Source organism: Anticarsia gemmatalis, chromosome 16 (assembly GCF_050436995.1).
Source record: "Anticarsia gemmatalis isolate Benzon Research Colony breed Stoneville strain chromosome 16, ilAntGemm2 primary, whole genome shotgun sequence".
NCBI classification, from domain to species: domain Eukaryota; kingdom Metazoa; phylum Arthropoda; class Insecta; order Lepidoptera; family Erebidae; genus Anticarsia; species Anticarsia gemmatalis.
In genome coordinates this window covers 1,082,935-1,102,185 of record NC_134760.1, presented here as the reverse complement: position 1 = coordinate 1,102,185, position 19,251 = coordinate 1,082,935, and the positions used below count along the sequence as shown (strand labels likewise).

The following is a 19,251-nucleotide window of genomic DNA, read 5'->3' as shown; positions in this document are numbered from 1 at the left end:
TGTCTACTTAAAGTGTGGATTACATTTGAAAATGTTTTATAACATGTTATTAACATTTTGCATTAGAAAATAAGCATTAGCTTCCTGCTAAGTTTTCCACAATAAGTTGTTTCTGTAGTGAATGAATAACGAACAACTTTGCTTTTCTTCTATAATATTATAATTAGTTTTTTGTTTTTTCGGAAAAGAACCCAACGTCACCCAAAAGAATCCAATTTTTTGTATTGTGCGTCTGCTTAACGTTTTGAAAATTGCTTTAAAATCAAATTATCGTACACTATAACCATTTGGTTTGTTAAATAAATAACCACATTTCAAAAACCAATTTACTAGTTTCTAATTAAACACATTATTTTAAACACACCTATTGCATAGTAAAATTTTCATGAATTTCCATTACTACATGTTAATTAAACATCGTTAATTACCAATAACTACAGTCAGTTTCAGCCAGTTTCAGGCTACACAAAGCACTAAATTAATACGTAGCTGTCATTATTTTCAACAACCAATTAGTGGTTCGGATATGTTAATGTGTGTAAATCACTATTGTATTCTATTACAAAATTAAAGTTACCAAATTGTGAATATTGGTGAGTACATTTTGTTAAATTGGTAGTTGTTTTATAGAATACTAGCTGACCAGCGCAACTTCGCTTGCGTCACATATGAGAGAATGGGTTATAATTTTTTCTCGTTTTGTAACATTTTTTACTGGTACTCTGCTCCTATTGGTCGTAGCGTGATGATATATGTATAGCCTGTAGCCTTCCTCGATAAATAGGCTATCTGACACTAAAAGATTTTTTCAAATCGGACCTGAGATTAGCGCGTTCAAACAAACAAACAAACAAACTCTTCAGCTTAATAATATTAGTATAGATAAAACTATGCAGCTCTATTAGATGCATATGTTTTTTTGTCTAAGCCGGTTTACATCCTCAGTGCCACTGCTAAGCAAAGATCTGTTCCCTTTTCTTCCAAATCACCATATACATTTCATCGTATAATAGTAGTATACGTTTTACTAATAAGACTGCCTTGTGCCTAGTGCATGTACACTCAGTCTTTTTTGTAAAGATAACTCCCCCACCATAAAAGAAATAATTAAAAACTAGTTTTTGAATCGAATCCCGCTTGCAGAGAAAACCCATACGGCACAACATAATGAACAATAACATTATCATCATCATAATACAAAGTCAAGCGCTTGTACTATTCTTTGTGTACAATTTCCTATTATTTAATATCAAAATAAACAAACTTTAAAATATAATTCTTACTATTCACCCGCAGTAAATAATTTACGAGCAATATTTCTGTACGCCGCAGAAGTAGTACAATAAATTATAAGTTTAACTCATGAATATTAAACGTTACTGCAAGTTTTGTACTCATTAATGCTGTGAGGCTTCAAGACCTTATTGTTATTACAAACATTAAAAAGAAAACTGAAAGACAATGCCTATAAAATATGTTTAATAACTTTTGCTTGAACTTTTCAGATGTACCATAAGTTAAATATATCTGACAGGAATAGGCAGAGGCACAAAATATGACAATACGAATTCTAGTTCAAAGTAGGTACAAGTAAAATTTAACAAAAAAATTGCTTGACATAAGGATCACTTCTTCTTCTTATCGTATGGTTAGTGGTCAACCTAGTGTCAAAGTTGTTCAAGCCACCCGAAGGACCTTGACGTGGCTTAACGACTGTTGTCTTGATTGACATTAACCGGGACCGGCTATTTACGAACCCTCTGAAGCGCGGACACCCAGTTGTTTTTTGAAACAAAGTATTATCGGTCTCTACTATTTCATATTAAATAGATTAATTTCAATACTAGGCCGTAGATTAAGTAACAACAGAGATGGATTCCCATGTTCCCCAGTTTACAATGCTTTTCACACAACACTACCTACAATTCGGGTATAACATGACATTATGTATACAGAGATAGAATAATAGTCCAAAAAAAAAAAAAAACAATTTCAGCCGGCAACGTCACCCAATAATCCATGTCAGCAATACATTGTTAGATAACTATCAGAGACCGTGCAACAAACGTGGTGCTAAGCAGTGACGCCATGACGCAGAACGTTATTGTCAGAGGTCACGAAGTCTCAGGTTCGATTCCTGGACAAAGTGCCAATTTTGATGCCGTGCCCGGTATATGTCGATTCGCTAGTCCTCTATTACATGGGATTAACATTGTAATAAATCTGTAAACGGCGTTAAAAGGGTGCATTTCTACTCTATCTACAATTCAGGTTAACAATAATATGTTAGATGTGAAAGTAGAACTATCTTTGTAAACACAATTATAGATTGTCTCTTCCAAAAAAAACACAATTTCGGCCAACAAACGTCGCCAAATAATCCATGTCAGCAATACATTGTTAGATAACTATCAGGGTCCGTGCAACAAACGTGTAGCGCTAAGCCGTGACGCCGTGACGCTGTGACGCAGAACGTTATTGTCCGAGCGAATCCAATATCCATTGCGTTATTGCAATGTGATTGGAATGATAACATGGGTTATTCATGAATGCTTTATGTATGTAGGTTTGGTTAGATATTTTGGAAATGTCGTTGGTAATTTATTTAAAGGTTGTATTTAATTCTAAGATAGATATTTTTTACATCTGATGCCTAGCCTCGTGTTTACCACGCTTCTGAAGTTAATTTAAGAGTTTTAGCAGTTGAAGTCGTCTTATCTAATTGACCTAATATTTTGATCAATAAATGCATGCAGCTGAAGCCTAAAGGAAACCTTTCAATTTTATTTTATACGAAAAACTTTCTTGGTATAAATTGGCGTATGTCGTAAAGAAGAAGTTAAGATTGCTTTCTTTGAAAAGACGGACACCGAAACCAATGGCGACCACAACACAGATATTGCCACTATATCCACTGTCGTAGAATTACCATGAAAGCCGATCGTACAGGAACGAGAAAGTTTGTTAAGATAAGGAAAGCTTTTACTCAGCAGTACGAAACGATACAGGCTGAAAAAAATATCAACAACAAAAACTCAAACTCAAAAACACATACTCCATTTTACCTGGAAAAAAACATTACCTACCACCCATTGGTATAAACGGTTCAATAACCGAGCCATAACTGTCAGTTAACGCACATTGTATCATTGATACTGGCAGTAAGCAGTTAGTATCGTCGTTACACAATCAGATACACACGTTATGTGGTACTGATGACTTGCTGATCGGAGTAATGTCTTGTAATTATGGCAAATTAGGATATATATGGTGTGAGATATGATTTAGAAACTCAAGAAAAAACTTTGGTAAGCTGCATATAGTCTTAACACTCTCATATCATACACCATAAACACACTATAAACCTATTTTAGTTAAAAAGCTACTATAATATGTTTTCTCTTTTTCATTTCGATAAGGAGTGAAAGAAACAAAACACTTTCATAACTTCGTGTATTTTTATGAACACATACACACACGGTTAATACATACATGTAATACCATATTGTGAAAGCATTTTTATTAGTTTTTTACCCCAAAACAGGTAAACTGATTGATTCAATTTGATGATAGGGTGCATCCCATAGATATTAGCATTACTGATTGAAAGAGAGCCGGGACTCTGCTAGCAGAAAAAAATATTTGTTATGAAATAAATAAACATATTTGTAAATAATTTATTTTGCATGTTCTCAATAAAAATATGCACAATATAATCAAATCAGGAACAACATCAAAATTTCTACTAAAAAATTAAAAAATATACCTTTTTACAAATAAATTTGATAAATAGCTAACAAAATAGACAATTGATCAAATAAACATTTAGTAGACTTTACACAAAAATAATTATTATTTGGTTATGCAGTATTTTTCTACGATGGCACAGCTACTAAAATAAATAATAGATATCAAAAACCTAGTTAAGGTACAATAAATTATGACAAAAGTTATAACAATTACTTTAATATTTATTTACAAAATGGCTTTGCCAAAACGCAAAATACGCTACACTAAAATAAATAACTTAGGAACCGAAATAACTTAAAACTATACAAGAAATAAATCGTAAATACTATTTTAATTTGACAGATTACAGAATAATCTACAAAATGTCACATGTTTGAAGAAATAAAATCAAAAAAAGATATACAGATTTGGGCTTAACAGCCAGACCCAGTCAGGGTGTGTTTCCACGGAAGCAGAGGGTAGCGTTCATAAAATCGACCGATGACAATTATGACATGTTTGATGTTTCTAACAGTGCCGGTGCGAAGAAGAATTTTCTAGCTTACTTTTCATCTGCTGAGATTTTTTCTAAATAAGAGACCTGCTAGTTATCCTCCCAAACGAGGGAAGGGGTTGGAATTGAGTCCACTACGCTTGCCAAGTAAGGGTTACGACTTTGCATGCCCTCAAAAAATGCAACAAAGTGAACAATATTTTTTTTAAATATGCAATATTAACTGACTTCAAAAACATCGGTCACAAAATGCATGTACTATGCTGCATGTCATTCATTATTTGAATTACAAATATTTCCGTTTACAAATCAGTCAAAATCGACAACTATGATTTGAATAGAACGACAATAGTGTAAATGGATCTCTAATAACAGGGTGGAAGTGATTAATTTGTAGTCAGTTAGGATTGTCCGAACTGCGGGCGCGAATTAATTCCTTCATTCAATTACAGGGTTCATGGTTCATTGTATTGTGTTCCAAGCCTTTGAATATACCTACTGTTGACAATTTCACCATTGAATACAATCTTATGTTTATCAGAGAACTAAAATTCATGGTCCAGCAACTTAGTAGAGAGCCAGTGTGCAAGGTTCCAGGTCAGAATTTAGAACATCGATTATTATTTTCGATGACCGACAGGGTTCTGTATTTGACGTGACTTTTGATACTACTTTATTTTGCATCGTGCATGCCAAAGCTTTCTACTAAGCTGTAGGGCTATAGTCATTCGTCATCATCATAATACCGACGAGAGCTAAATTCGTTCTTTCCCATACTTTGGAAGCATGTTACCACCATTACTTATACAGGTCTTTTTTGCGATCACACAACTATGAGCGTTAAATTATTCAGCAAATCTTCGTTAATATAATTTTACTAACTTCACAAAAGTCTTACTAACACCAATTTAATACTAAAGTATTGTATTACTGTATCACGAGCTCTCCACACGTTAGCGCTTGCCTTCACCAACTTGGGCGAGTCAGCCCGAATGATGGCGAGGCGAATACACTATTCACACACTCATGTTGGCCGTCACTGGCCAACATTGGCCGATATTCATATATTCACTGTCCACACATTTATTTCAAAACTCACTACTACATTACACTAAGATTCACAAGGTAACTGAGTATACCTCAAACACATGCCGATGTTTTCTTCCGGGCTGTTCTTGTGGGTCGGAGGGCCGAATTTCACGGACACCGCGAAGGGAGTGATAGAGGTCTCGACACGGCAGTTCTTGTGTGATTGGCCTGGACAGAAGTTGTCGCCGCAGTGGTGCGGGTCGCAGACTCCACCGCCTAGGTACGAGCTCTGATAAAGAAAAACAGGTGAAAGGCATTTTTAGCTGATATTTTTGTAAGGAGGGTTAAAATAAAGGGAATGATATTGTTTTTTTGCTGGTAACGACAAAATTATAGATTTCAATAGATTTAATATTGGGCCTTGTAATAGAATTAATATGTTTTGAAAAAACTTGAGAGTGTTTTCATAATTAAAATTAATTTAATGTAAGAATACAGGCACTATTTCAAAGATCATTTCCTAAATATAGTTAATTGTTTTTAAACCCAAACCCGTCCCATTGCCATACCCAAGGGTCTCCCCCAAATAATGTGATAAAAATCACCTCTATTACGTACTATTTGAACTTTTACAATAAATGCATCTTAACTCAGTAAGCTAACGATGCAATGCAGTTCATGAGTGTGTTGCAAAGAATTTAGTGGCAAAACTGCTCCCAATAGACGCACACGTTTGAAAGTTCATGCTCCAAGGGATTTGAGGTTACCGAACATAAAACTGTGTGATTTAAGTTAGTACACTTTTGTTTTTAGTGTAGTACCGGACTTTACATTTTCCAGTTTTAAAACCAAAAGCTGGAAACAACGCAAAAATGTTTTACACAAAAATTTTATCACATTTCTTCTTTATAACGACGCTAACTATCGGAAAAATGAAACGAAAAAACTGAATATTCTGTTAGGTATTGTATTTTTCCCGAAACATTAATAATATTCCTAATATTTTTGTAAAAGTAACAATCACCTCGTTATTAACCACGTTAAATTTTCTTTTAATTTCTGCATTATTTATTATGAGTTCATAAAACATAATGTGAAGGTTTTCCTTCTTCTAAGAAGAAACCCTTACCCAGCAGTGGGACAGCAATGACTTAATTTTTTATTTACAGAACACAACTAGTCTTCCAATTATTTTTAGCCATAGTAACTAAAAACTTATGTATTTGTCACATATTATTTATTGAGAAAAATATGCTAATCCAATCTTATTCGCTTATAAAAGTCATAGAAACAAACGCGTACAACACAATATTCCACATCAAACCGAGAGTCAGCGCTCCTTAGCAGTTCATTCTTAAAACTTTAACAATATTACTTCCGTTCTGATTATTAACTCGACGAGCGCCCTCCAAACTTTCGGTTTTATGCCAGCTTTTAATGGAAATACTAAGCTTTGTGCTAAAAGTAGGCTCTTCAAACTTTAATTCTTAGCTTTGATGACTTCAAATAGGTGGATTTATGGTGGAATTGCGAAGTTTTAGAGATCATTCTACTATTTATGGGTTTAGAAAAATCGTTTTCATACGAATAAAGCGCGTTTGACACATTTTCTGAAGTATTCACATGGTCTTTATAGTTACACTGGGCATTTTTTGTACACATAGTCATATTTTTTATCCCCGTATATATCTATAATTACGAAGATTCTACAAACTATCAAAATGTAATAAACAAAGTAGAATTTGCGGCTAATGTGTCACACTCTCAGAATTAAGACTTTATTTTTTTTATAATACAAATACTATAAAACGCAAATATCCAAGTCTTTTTGAACCTGTTCGACCACAAAACTAAAAATACTCTATAACAAACTCACCGAAACAAAATACTCGTTCTCACAAGGTATCGTGACTCTGTCATCACACCGTTGTCTTCCGAAGCCCATCAGCCTGTAGCCGTAGTTCCCATAGCCAAAGTACCGGAGCTTGTCATCTTCAGTGTACTGCTGGCTAAAGTGCTGCGTGTATGGAGACCACCTCCAGGTCGATGACCTCGCCTGACCCCACATCCAAGACCAGATATACGTCCAGATCTATGTGAGGTTAGAGGTTAGACTAGCTACGGGGTAAGCTTGGGTATAAGGGTAGATGAATTTGATATTATTATTTTAGATTGAAATTATTTTTTTAAAGATATTTGACAGTCGTTATTAGTAGGCAGAAGCTTGGAAGTTTGACAACCAGTCTCACCGAGGGGTATTGTGTCATATCCCAGGTTACTGGGTTGTGGAAATGCAAAAGGCAGTCGCTCCATGTTAAACACTGGTATTCAGCTGCAACCTGTGAGACTGAAAGCCACCTCCAAAACTCCAAACGTAAAGAATTTCTTTCCTTGCTTGGCTGATGATGATTGACATTTATTAAGCTTTGTATACTGAATTATTTAATTTATTCTTCGATCTTAACTGCATACCAGTTAGCGACTGTTCCAAAGTATTTTATATGTTTAAAATGTATTTTTATACAATAATATCAAACTTTTCCATTACGCTGTAAATAAATATCACATAAAGATTACATATAAAGGTATAACATAATATTATGAGTGTAGATACGTAAAATCATTTGAGAATGAGTAAATATGTAAGATTATTATAGGATCAATTAATCATTTTAAAAGTGTGTTTTGGATCGTAGCATTATAATTTTAATTGGGTACATTAATTAATTAATTAGGATAAGATACGCATTCAAATTTATATAATAAGGCTTCAAATTATATTAATGGGAATTAGTTGCACACACACAACAATCTTGTAACAGTATAACATTTCCAGTACTAACAATTAAGGTATGAAAAATCGAAAGACTGTCACTAATTCACTCAATAATCGTATTCAAATCGTACCTCAGTATCGAATTATACCAAACCTTCGACAGTATCTTATTATCCTAGCGACCAAATAATATTTATATGCAAAAACTCTTTTCAATTGAGAACACTAAAGAAATCGAAAAAATAACAGCGAAAAATAGTTCACGATAAGTCTCAGTCGGTAATTTTGAAAATAAACTCAAGCGACAAAGTTTCGATATAAACGCTATCTACGTTTTACGTGCAGTGTCTGGAGACCGATAAATTATGGAGACCAGCGCAATGCACCTGCTTTACGATGTGCTGACTTCAGAAATATGCATAACAGAGAAGATTGTGGAATTTGTTCGTAGCGAAGTAAAATTGTAAATGCAATTTGATTCAAACTGTGTAGTTGCGAGGATTGAATGCCAATTCATTCTTGGTTTCAGAAGGTTTATGATAAAAGTGTTCGTGCTGAAGTTGTAGTTAAATTATTGAGTAAGTCTTTCGATTTCTCTTGGCTTGATATTTTTAGCAAAAACTAGATTTCGTAAATCTTAACAATAACGAGATGAGAAGTAGATTCGAACTACTGTTATTATTGTTTTCTTATATTGGAAAAACAAATAATGTTATAGTCCAAACTTAACCAAGATGCAGTACTTTCTTAGCTCATAACTATTTTTACAATACGTCACTAAACATGTCTTCACAAATATTAAATAAGGTTACTTCAATATGAAAAGTTGAGTACATAAAAGAAGTTTTGACTTTAAACGACATTTACTCAAAAACCAACAGCGATTCTCTCTTACCCTGGATATGATGCCAGGTTCTGATTTAGCTGGCTCCATTCCCGGCTCGTCTCCTGAGCCTTCCATCTCATCGTCTTGCGTCACATCGTCCGCTGGCATCATCTGGTCGTCGTCTGGGTTATCTGAATATTTAGAAATGTTAGATTTAAGTTTATATAAGTTGGCTTTTGAGAACTAAATGTTAAAGTACACAGTAGTATTTTACGCGCTAGACAAATAAAATACGCCACTATAGATTCTATTTACTACACTTCATAAAAAGTGCTGTTAAAAGCTTACACGAACTTAGCCTTATATGTATAGCCGTGTTCTTAATGACTTTGTTTTCATCTTTTAGAATAGCCTGCGAATTATTATAATCAAAAAAGGGACGACTAATAAAATACGGAGTTGTTACTTCTCAACACTTTGGCTTCAATTTACAAAGAGTATTCTATTATTTATTACAGTCTAATAAGGGACAACTTACGGTAGTTTCGTGACCTATAATTACGAGTAAATTCTTACCAGCTGGGTCCGTAACAACCGGCTCCCCGCTACCAGGTCCTATCCTGAATGATCGCTGATCGCATGGTGTGTATCTGACTGAACAGAATCCGGTGTTTTTTCTGATACATGCTCTGTAGTCTTGTGATGCTAAGTGGCGTCCGTTTGTCGCAAAGTTAAAGGTTTTTATTGTACCTAGAGGAATAAAGATACTGTAGTAAAATATAAGGTTTCTGGAAATCTTGAGGATGTATAAAAAGTGTATTGATTGTCAATATTATTGATGGTATGTTGTTAGCTATACACACAGATTATACAATATTATTACACATTTAATATTACGAGTAAACAAATAAAAAATACACATAACTACCTATAATGGTCTCGATGACTATAACTGTCGTTTAATGGAACATTTCGTAACGACGAAATACTTGAAAACTTTTTTGTTGGTATTTTTGTCAATAAGAATGTTTCTTACAGACGTATTATTTTTTATTTTCAAGATTGAGGCAATATTTTTTTAAAGATTTCCCTACAGAGTAACCTCACAAAAATTGCTACAAAAATAAAGATGTTTTACCATTATCACTACTATAATACTGCAAGCACTGATGAGGTGCTGTATTGGCTAGAGGCATCTGCGCCAGGCGCATGAGCCAGAGCCGCGGCATGTCTCCGCCGCGCATGCGCATTGATAGCTTGATGCTCTTCGTTCCTGCCAGCTCGTCTGCTTCGCGTTTCTCGTTCGTTGTCGATAGGGTGTAGTATACTGGGAAAAAGTTAACAAGAATAACATATTTAGTAAAGTATCATAGCTTGTTATAATATGGATCATATCAACCTAGCCTTTCTTCCAACTATGTTGTAGTTGTCTGCCAGTCTCACCAAATGCAGCCGAATACCAGTGTTTTGCGTCAAACGACTGCCAATCGGACTTCCACAACCCAGTTAGCTGAGTTATAACACAATTCATCGGTAAGACTGGTTGTCAGACTTTCAAGATTCTGACTACTGTTAACGACTGTCAAAGATCTTTCTTGTTATCTTCTTCGTTACTATTGAGAACTAAGAATACAAATTAATATCTTACCATGTTGTCCATGGTTCTGTCCACATAAAGTAAACTTGCTGTCTCCGTCTCCCAGTATCATGGCATCTTCGTCGCAGTCTCCTGTACTTCTGTTTGGCTGTCCCTATAATATTTAAGATCATTTAAATTTGTGAAGCAAATTGAGGGCTACTAATCAGTACATTGCTGATTTGACGTAACGTGTCAATCACTATAATCTAAGGGAGAAAACAATGTACAGCATAGTGGCTTACAAATAGTTGTCCATTGAGATACGTGATAGGCATATATATATAAGGCCCACGTTTAGAAACTTTTGAAGCAATATAGGACTGTGTTGATAACTTAATACTCACAATGGTAAAATGCACAAAATCAATCCTGAGCTGCATGATGCCTGCGTGGGTCTTCTCAATGGTGATTTCACAGTCTTCTTCGCCGTCCCACAGCTCCGGGAAGCCGGGGGACATGAAGTATGTCAGGTTATTCTGAACCAACCCGCCGCAGGACACCTCGACTGAAACAACGTGTTTTGTGAAGAATAACCTTTAAATTGATTCATTGATAAAATCAAAACTTTTGGGCAGTTAAGTGTTAAAAGGGGAAAAAGTTATACACAAAAGTTTTTCATACAGAAAATGTATATAGTTTACTACAAAGACCTTAGACCTTCTGGTACTACTCCTCAAAAAAACCTTATTTCCCTTTTTAACGGCATCTCTTTAACGCGATCTCAATGAGAAGACAAAGACTTCAAACTCGTTAACAGAGTTTTTTCTCATAATACAGATGGCTCATCTTAACCAATTTGTACACTGATCTTATTTTTCTATCTCACAAAACAACTGCCAAAATAGCAGTCCCTAGTTTCTAATATTGTCTGACCTTTCCAACATAGACCTCTTATTTGTCCTTTTTTTTACAAAGAGCGGAATTATTCAGAGCCTAGCATCTCATTACGTACTGGCCAGTAGTTCAGGAGGCTGATCACGTGCCTCTATTACAAGAGGACCCTCACGTAACACGATGTTTTTCACCCTACCCGTCACGTTGTTACTTAGTTTGTCATTTGCTTTGATTAATTTTAAGTAGGTGATAGAGAGTATGAGCTGTAGAATTTTGTCGTGTGTGTCTATTTAGAGAGAGGTGTAATAATAATAACTTTAATTCATAATGCTGCCCCACTGCTGGGCAGGGGACGAAGCAGAGAGTCAGTTTAAAAACGATATCGAATTTAAAAATCTTTGGCAACCATTAATATAATTTCTGTTGACTTTCATTTTCGGTGACAAAAACTACAAGAATTGCTCCTCTAAGTTCTATGCTAGAAAATCAAAAGCTAGATGCTCATTTGCCTAATATATTCCAAAACAAATTTACCTATGAATGCGTGGCTCAGCTAAACACGAGGCGTTGCCACGTGTTACTGAGATCAGAATACTTTATACTAAAATCTTGCTTTCGTGATTGACCAGACATGTGTAAAATGCAGTAAGAATTATTCATACCATGTCAGTCTGCAATCCAAGTGACTGGGCTAGGAATGCACAATCATTATTTACTCGAAGGAGCTGAAGAGAAAATGAAAAGATTTGCTGATGGTTAGTTTCCTTTATCAATAATTCTATTGATCAGTAACTGTATCAGTTGCAGAGCTACAAAAGTATAATAGTTTAACAAATTCATATAAAATCAAATCCTCTTCACCATGAAATTACTTTACCAAAATCAGGTAGAATGACTTGAAACCAAAACCTTTAAATCAAAGTCAAAGAATTTTTCGGTAAAATAATATGCATGCTTCAGAATAAAGAGTTTCGAAAGGTTGATTCTGTTCAGCGACTTACAGAACTGATTATACTTACAAAAAATACAGAATACCTCTCTACCTATACAACCACCACCACCCGGTAAAACACATGCATACATAATATCATGCCTCTTTCCCGTAGCGATAGGCAATACCTACACACTTCGTTAAAACCATGAAAACAGCAAAACCAACAGTTTTATTCCCCACAATCAGCAAATGATCACAACCTAGCAACATTTCTTAAACAAACGCTCATTCCTGCTCTAACTATACGTTCATTAATAATGATATAAGGCGGAGTTTCCGTACCAAAAACTTTTATATTAAGTAAGAGTAATTAGGCGAGTTCATTATGAATTTGGCTTTGCGTACAACAAGTCATTAGCGAGTTTTTGCCGTAGAGGTAATGAGTGCGATACGCTCTGTGTGTTTTCAAGGCCGTGTTAATTTATATTTGGTCTTGAAAAGATAGTTGAAACACAGAGGTTTTTAATAAGTTAAGAGCTTAAACGACAAAATTGTTGTGATATTTTGTTAGTGCTGAGCTTCTATTATTATTCTATTCTAACCTGTACAAAGTTACGTTTTACATTGATACCTGTTTTCGAGTTTTATTCCATAATTATCGAGACAAAAAAGGCATCTTGTAAGTACTAATAGGTACTAGGTATTACACTTGGGTGTAAGAAAAGTGTTGTGTACATAACGAGCTACGTGCTACCAAAATAATAAAAATACGTAATACCAAATTAAGCACGTTAAATTGCGGGTCACGGCTATGATTTTCTTTGACAGTCGTTAACCCTATGATGTTAAACCGAGATTCAAACTTCTTGTATTGCACATATTATACTGAAGTCACTGAGTTGAAAATTTAACGCATGCACGTGCAACGTGTGTGAAATAAGGCATCTAAAAATCTCTCTCTGAACCTATGAACTTAAAATTTCAGCATCACATTTGAATAATTTGACAAAAAATCTACACGTACGTTATAATTTGATTGTGACAGTAACCCGTTTCGCAGTAGGGCAGTAGAGGCGGCAATTATTCCACTCAGCCATTAACATAACACACGAGATACGCTTGTTACCTCAAACGAGAGGAAAGTTGACTACATTGTAATAGTTTTTTATGTATTTTGCATATTTTGTTTGAACATGTTTGTGTTTTTTAAGATTTGTGTGTGCGTGACAGTTTACTTTTTCTATCTTATATAAAGACTCTATCTAGGATATTATTTAAGCCATATGCACTATGTTTCTTTTAATAAATTCAAACTGATTATTATACAATGTCTAGAGTCTTAGACACTCGGCTTAATATTAACCGAGCCATAGTTAATTTTACTCAAATTATAACTTATCACTGATGACTCGACAATCCATAAAGTGCCACTGGCTATTGCCTGCACAACAAACTTAAAAAAAGATTAAGAGTGAGTGTGGCATGTACAATACATTAGGAGACTACTTTTTAGAATATTAATACCAGACTTTGAAAGCTCAGACTTGATATCAATGGTCAAGACCGGTAGCCTCCAGGTCGATTCGAAGATTGAATCTATACACATGATACAGAACGTATAATTTCTAAAATAAAATAGTAACTGATTCTAATATCAAGTACCACCGTGCCCGGTATATAAAAATAGGCCTCTTTAAATAGGAATAATATTGTCAATGGGGCAACGCAAGTGCATTTGATACACCTTTGCCTACACCTTCGGGTATAACCGGCGTGAAATAATGTATGTATGTATTTATGACACTAATAACACTTAGGTAGATAGTGTAGATACTGAACTCTGTCCCCTACCAAGAAACGAACCAGCAGATAATAACAAGATCAACGACTTTAAGCAACAGTAGTAAAAAACTTCCATGTCACACGTACGTAGTAACTTGGACCTGTTCTTTAGAAAGTCTATTACTTAGAACAAGAGTATTGCAACTAGTTTTTGACAACTGCCTTGTAAAGTGCAGTGGAAATATGTCAGGGGGTCGGTGAGAAAAAAGAGTTGTAATAATGGTTCAACAGACTACATGTTAAGTGTCGAATACATCTGTAAAAGAACTGTCGAAGAATAAACTGTTTTTCTGTTACTCATTTATAGAAAAAACAGCAGTGCTGTTTTGAATGAAATTTTCACAGAGAGCTTCTTGATTAAATTCTTATGAAGTTATTGGATCCTTAAACCTTTGACCGCCACGGTCGGTTATACACGAAAAATCAGAACGTGCTCACGATGTTATACGTTTGTAATGACTAGACATGTAAATGAAGAAGACGTTTATTGCGTCTGATGTTGTTTGGGTCTCTGCCTTACCTCTTAGAAGGAAGAGTTAGTCCGTGAGGACCCCGATCCAGAGGCCCCCGTCCCGGAGGACCCCGATTTATTTTTATCTTCATTAATTATTAAAAGTTAGTTTAACTTAAACGTACCGTCAGCGAATGATATGTTAAGTACATTTTTAGACATATTAACCCAGGAGAAGGCCTGATTTTATATGTGTGATTAATAATAACGGTAATAATAATGAAATTAATTAGATACATGAACTATCAAACATGTCTGTACAAACAGAATGCTCTTAGTGTACACGTGAAGCCAATTATACTACAAATGTATACATCGTGGCAATTAGGTGTTTGCACACCGACTGATCGTAAAGGCCTATTCGCTGGCAGACAAATTAACGTACAACATGAAACGGCTCGGCTGAACATCGACGCAGAAAATATTTTTACAGTGGAATTTTTAGGTAAATTATCTTTACAAACTCGTTCAAGTAAGTACTGCTGTTAAGGGAATTGATATATAAAAACTTTCGATAGAACTTACGATGATTACGATTCGATACAACCAATTTCGAACTAAACCAGATTCGTCAACTCACTAAAAATTGCAACAGAAAAAAATTTACTGCTAGTGTCAATGTTATAGTTTTGAATATTGTTATAAAACTTAAACTGTAGATTAAAGGCTTGGTTTCTGTCATTCTTATTCAACAGATAATCCATTTATTCGTTCAAACTTAAACGATCTATCCATATGACAGCCCTGTGATTTTATTAATTTCAGCATTTCATCACATTGTAATGTGTATTGTATATCAATATTTCCTACTTAATAACTCATGACTGTCCTCCGGGAAGGTTTTTTTCGGTACGAGAGCGGTAAGAATAGTTCTTGAGTCTACCAATCTGGCTAAGTGCAATTATCTTGTTTTGAGTCAAAATATTTATGAGATCATCTTAACTTATCTGTAAACCTGACTTAGCAGACCTATAATAATAGCTCAAAAGTCACTGGACAGAATTGCATAAAGTCGTAGAAATTCTCGTAAAATTGTCCAGTCATATTACCTGGTGCGGGCTGACGTTTATTATGAGAGACGTGGCTATTACTGTCCCAACTACCGGTAACTTCACTCCTAGTTCAGACAATTTTAACGGGATGAACGTTTAATGGGATTATTATGGATATTTTCGTTATTTTTGAAAATATATAGTGAAAAAAGCACGTCGGCTTGCAGTTTGACTATTAAAGTTATGTTTTAGGCATGTGAAAAAAATACTAGGATTTTCATTCGAGAAAGCTTATTAAATTTATTTAGAAAACAACACTTTAGCGTTTGGAATTGGTTTTGGGTCGTAAGAAACTTATTTAACAAACATTTAACAATAGATACTACTAGGCATAATCAAACCCGCTAAGAATCATTTGGCTTATAACTTTTATCGGGATGTGTTGAATTCGATTTCGATTTACAATAACGTATCGTTATTAGTAACATAGGAACTGACAATCATCCATTCCTACTCATGTGGCATCTACGATCTAATAATTGTTTTTAATTATATAATGAGCGAAGCCTATTAGGCTGATTTTAGTCTCACGCTCACCGTCAGCGCTCATAGCTCAGCGCGTATCAGTACTGACCGCCTTACTGTACAGACGACCAAAATGCGGAGTGTATTAATTATTGCTGCTTTGTACTGTCTATCCCAAAAACTGTACGCACTTACGACGCCCGCTCCGCTCGACGCTAGAACGCTCCCTGAAAGCAGCTACCGGCGCTGACCACTGTGCGCGCTGATAGCTACGCGTCATTTAAAAACGCTTCCTAGAAGTTCATATATCTCGGCCATAAGCGCTGACGGTGCGCGTGCCGTCGACGTAAGACTAAAATCAGCCTAACGGATAACCACTGAACCCGAGTTTACCCTCAGACTCAAAATATCTTCAGTTCGGAACTTTAAAATCGCCATCAATAGCCAGTCTCACCGCAGGCGACGTCACTAAATCTGTACCTGTCGGCTATCAGCATGTTATTTACAGGAACATTCTGTAACGTCTAGCTGCAAGCGTTTACATCCGATCTTCCGCACGTGGGATAATATTTATAACACGAAATATGTAGTTCTTTGTGTTTTGTTACTTCATATTTAAGTTTTGAAGAATAACGTCCTCATGGCATCTTTCTATCAGATATTAAAAATTTGGAATTTCGAATGGTACAGTATAAGAATATTTGAGTAAATTATTTTATTACTAAATTCCACAAAAAACTGCTGAATGGATATTTTTTAAGCCCGATATATTGTTTACGCGGAAGAAGTCACTGGCATAAGCTAGAGTAGAATAATCATTTATAACACTAGCTAAGCTGCACGGTCAAAATTTTTAATTCGCCATCATTAGCCAGTCCCACCGCAGGCGGCGTCACTAAATCTGTACCTGTCGGCTATCAGCGCGTTATTTACAGGTACATTCTGTAACGTCTAGCTGCAGGCGTTTACATCCGATCTTCAGCACGTGAGATAAGATTTATAAAGTGAGATGTTTGTAGATTTCTACAGTAGGAATTTTGCCGGTTCATAATCGGAAGTGTGCAACAAAATTTTGACGGACAATTTTGACAAAAATTAAAGTAAGCATTGTAAGTATACTCGGACAATTACAAGCATGTGAATTACATCATAATCAGGACAATAGGTAGGTGCGAGTAAGAGAACAATAAAATGGCGATACACAGTAAGAAGAAGAAGACTGGGCAAATTTAGGGACAGGGACCTACTACAAAATTCAACATAAACACTATCGCAATTACTCCAACAGAAATTAGAAAAATCCAATAGCACTTTATCTGACCTGGAAATCAAATCGGAGGCTCCATGATCAGCAGTGGCATACACTTACACCAACATAGGTAGTAAGATAACAAAATCAATTACCAATTCAGCAACTAAACTGAAGTAGAAACTCAAACACAATTTGCATTACAATACAAACGCAGTAATTTTACTTCGTTCAATATATTAAAGAGGATTGAGGTTGACTTTCAGTGTGTTTTAGAAAATCGTTCTACAACAATGTGCAATAAACTATAGCATGCCAATAAACTGGGAGGAAAGTGGGACTACTGCCTAAATGTTTATTAAAGTTTTGTTGAAAGTTACACTTGACTTACTCATGTGAGCTGAAAAATGTTTTTACCTACAAAACGTTAGGTTATTCTTTTGGTATCGCTGTTCACGTTTGTTTGGGGTTATATTGCAATTTATACTAGTTTTAGGTTACTTTCGAGTAACCCAAATCTTATTTGTTCTTTCATAATAAAGTTTTTATTGATACAATAATACCTACTTATAGCTGAATTATTTAGTTTATTTAAAACTAAGCTTGTTTATTCTCATATCATCAAAAGAAAAATATTTTTTACAGTGATTGAAGAATTGAAGCTGGTTTCTAGCCTCACCGGATGCAACTGAATACTAGCATGTTACATAAAGCGACTACCTACATATACGACCTTTATTAAAATTAGCTTATAGCGCCAAACATTTGATTTCTTCTTAAGAACAAGGATTTTTAAGAATTCTATCTCACTGTATGTTCCAGAAGCTTTCAACCACTAAAGTGATGTAAGATAGTAAATGTTGACACAGAAAGCGATGTCCATTCGTTGTTTTATGTCAAGTGGTCATTAGCTCAACGTTGTACTAAACTGTACGTTTTACTACTGACGGATGGAAATGTCTGATGCATTGTGATGATTGCGTCGCATAACATACTATCGTGCTTAAACTATTGAACGGATTTTGATGGAATTCGTTTTCACAGATAGTTAATAACCTGGATTAACTTATTTAGGTACTTTTAACGAGTAAAATATTCACAGGGGCGAAGTCGCGAGCTGATGATAAATAAAGTAGACATTTAATTTTCCTTTTCGATGTAAATAAAATATGTCTTTGTTTAAATACATTGCATGCTTAGTAGCCCCCCTCTACTAGGGGCGGTTAATGACGTCAGAACTTAGTATTAAATACGAATGCATCACCATGGTTTGTTATTTAGGTAAGAAAGATAACGAGTTTCTTACTTATAACTTTAACCAAAAACATGACCGAATTGATCATGAAGTACGTACAAAATGGGCAATGCCTAAAGGCAACCAAAAATAAATGTTTCTCAAGTTAACGACTTACTTTAAACTGTGACATATTAGTTTAAGACAATGATACAAACTTCGGCGCGTGTTCTTGTAAAAATACGTCTTAGTAACGAAACGTTGGCGTAGTTTGTAAACTTGCGTAATATAATCAAGGGAGTAAAACTATTCGCGTATAGAAGTTAGATGGAAGTGATTAAACTAATGCCTGATGTTAGCGCGGTTCATGAGCCGGAAGAATGGCGTTCAACTTACGCGATACTGATTAAACTTGACTGTTTTATATAATTGCTTTATTCTATTATGATTATGTTTGTATTGGTTATGTTTGGAGTGTGAAGTTAGTCAGGAGTAATTTTTTAAACTTTATATTAGGGTGTCTACCTACAATATATAACTGTAGCTTCATTTTTATTTTAATCGTAACTTACTTTTCTTGTCTTTCGAACAGCAATTAAAAAAAAATTATAAATTAA

At 34.9% G+C, this 19,251-nt stretch overlaps 1 protein-coding gene across 2 annotated transcripts in view; it reads right to left on the bottom strand.

Annotated features, from left to right (window-relative positions):
* Positions 1-4,093: 4,093 nt before the first annotated feature.
* The window catches only part of LOC142979340 (uncharacterized), a 51,667-nt gene continuing 36,509 nt past the window's right edge, over positions 4,094-19,251 (bottom strand). The window contains exons 3-9 of one of the 2 annotated variants that reach the window (XM_076124199.1): positions 10,858-11,018; positions 10,523-10,625; positions 10,013-10,201; positions 9,451-9,624; positions 8,944-9,065; positions 7,149-7,364; positions 4,094-5,561 (exon numbers count right to left, since the gene is read on the bottom strand). In XM_076124199.1, the coding sequence (XP_075980314.1) occupies positions 5,355-5,561; positions 7,149-7,364; positions 8,944-9,065; positions 9,451-9,624; positions 10,013-10,201; positions 10,523-10,625; positions 10,858-11,018 (1,172 nt within the window). In that variant the 3' untranslated portion in view covers positions 4,094-5,354. The remainder of the gene's footprint in view (positions 5,562-7,148; positions 7,365-8,943; positions 9,066-9,450; positions 9,625-10,012; positions 10,202-10,522; positions 10,626-10,857; positions 11,019-19,251) is intronic. The other variant, XM_076124200.1, reaches the window with a different exon arrangement.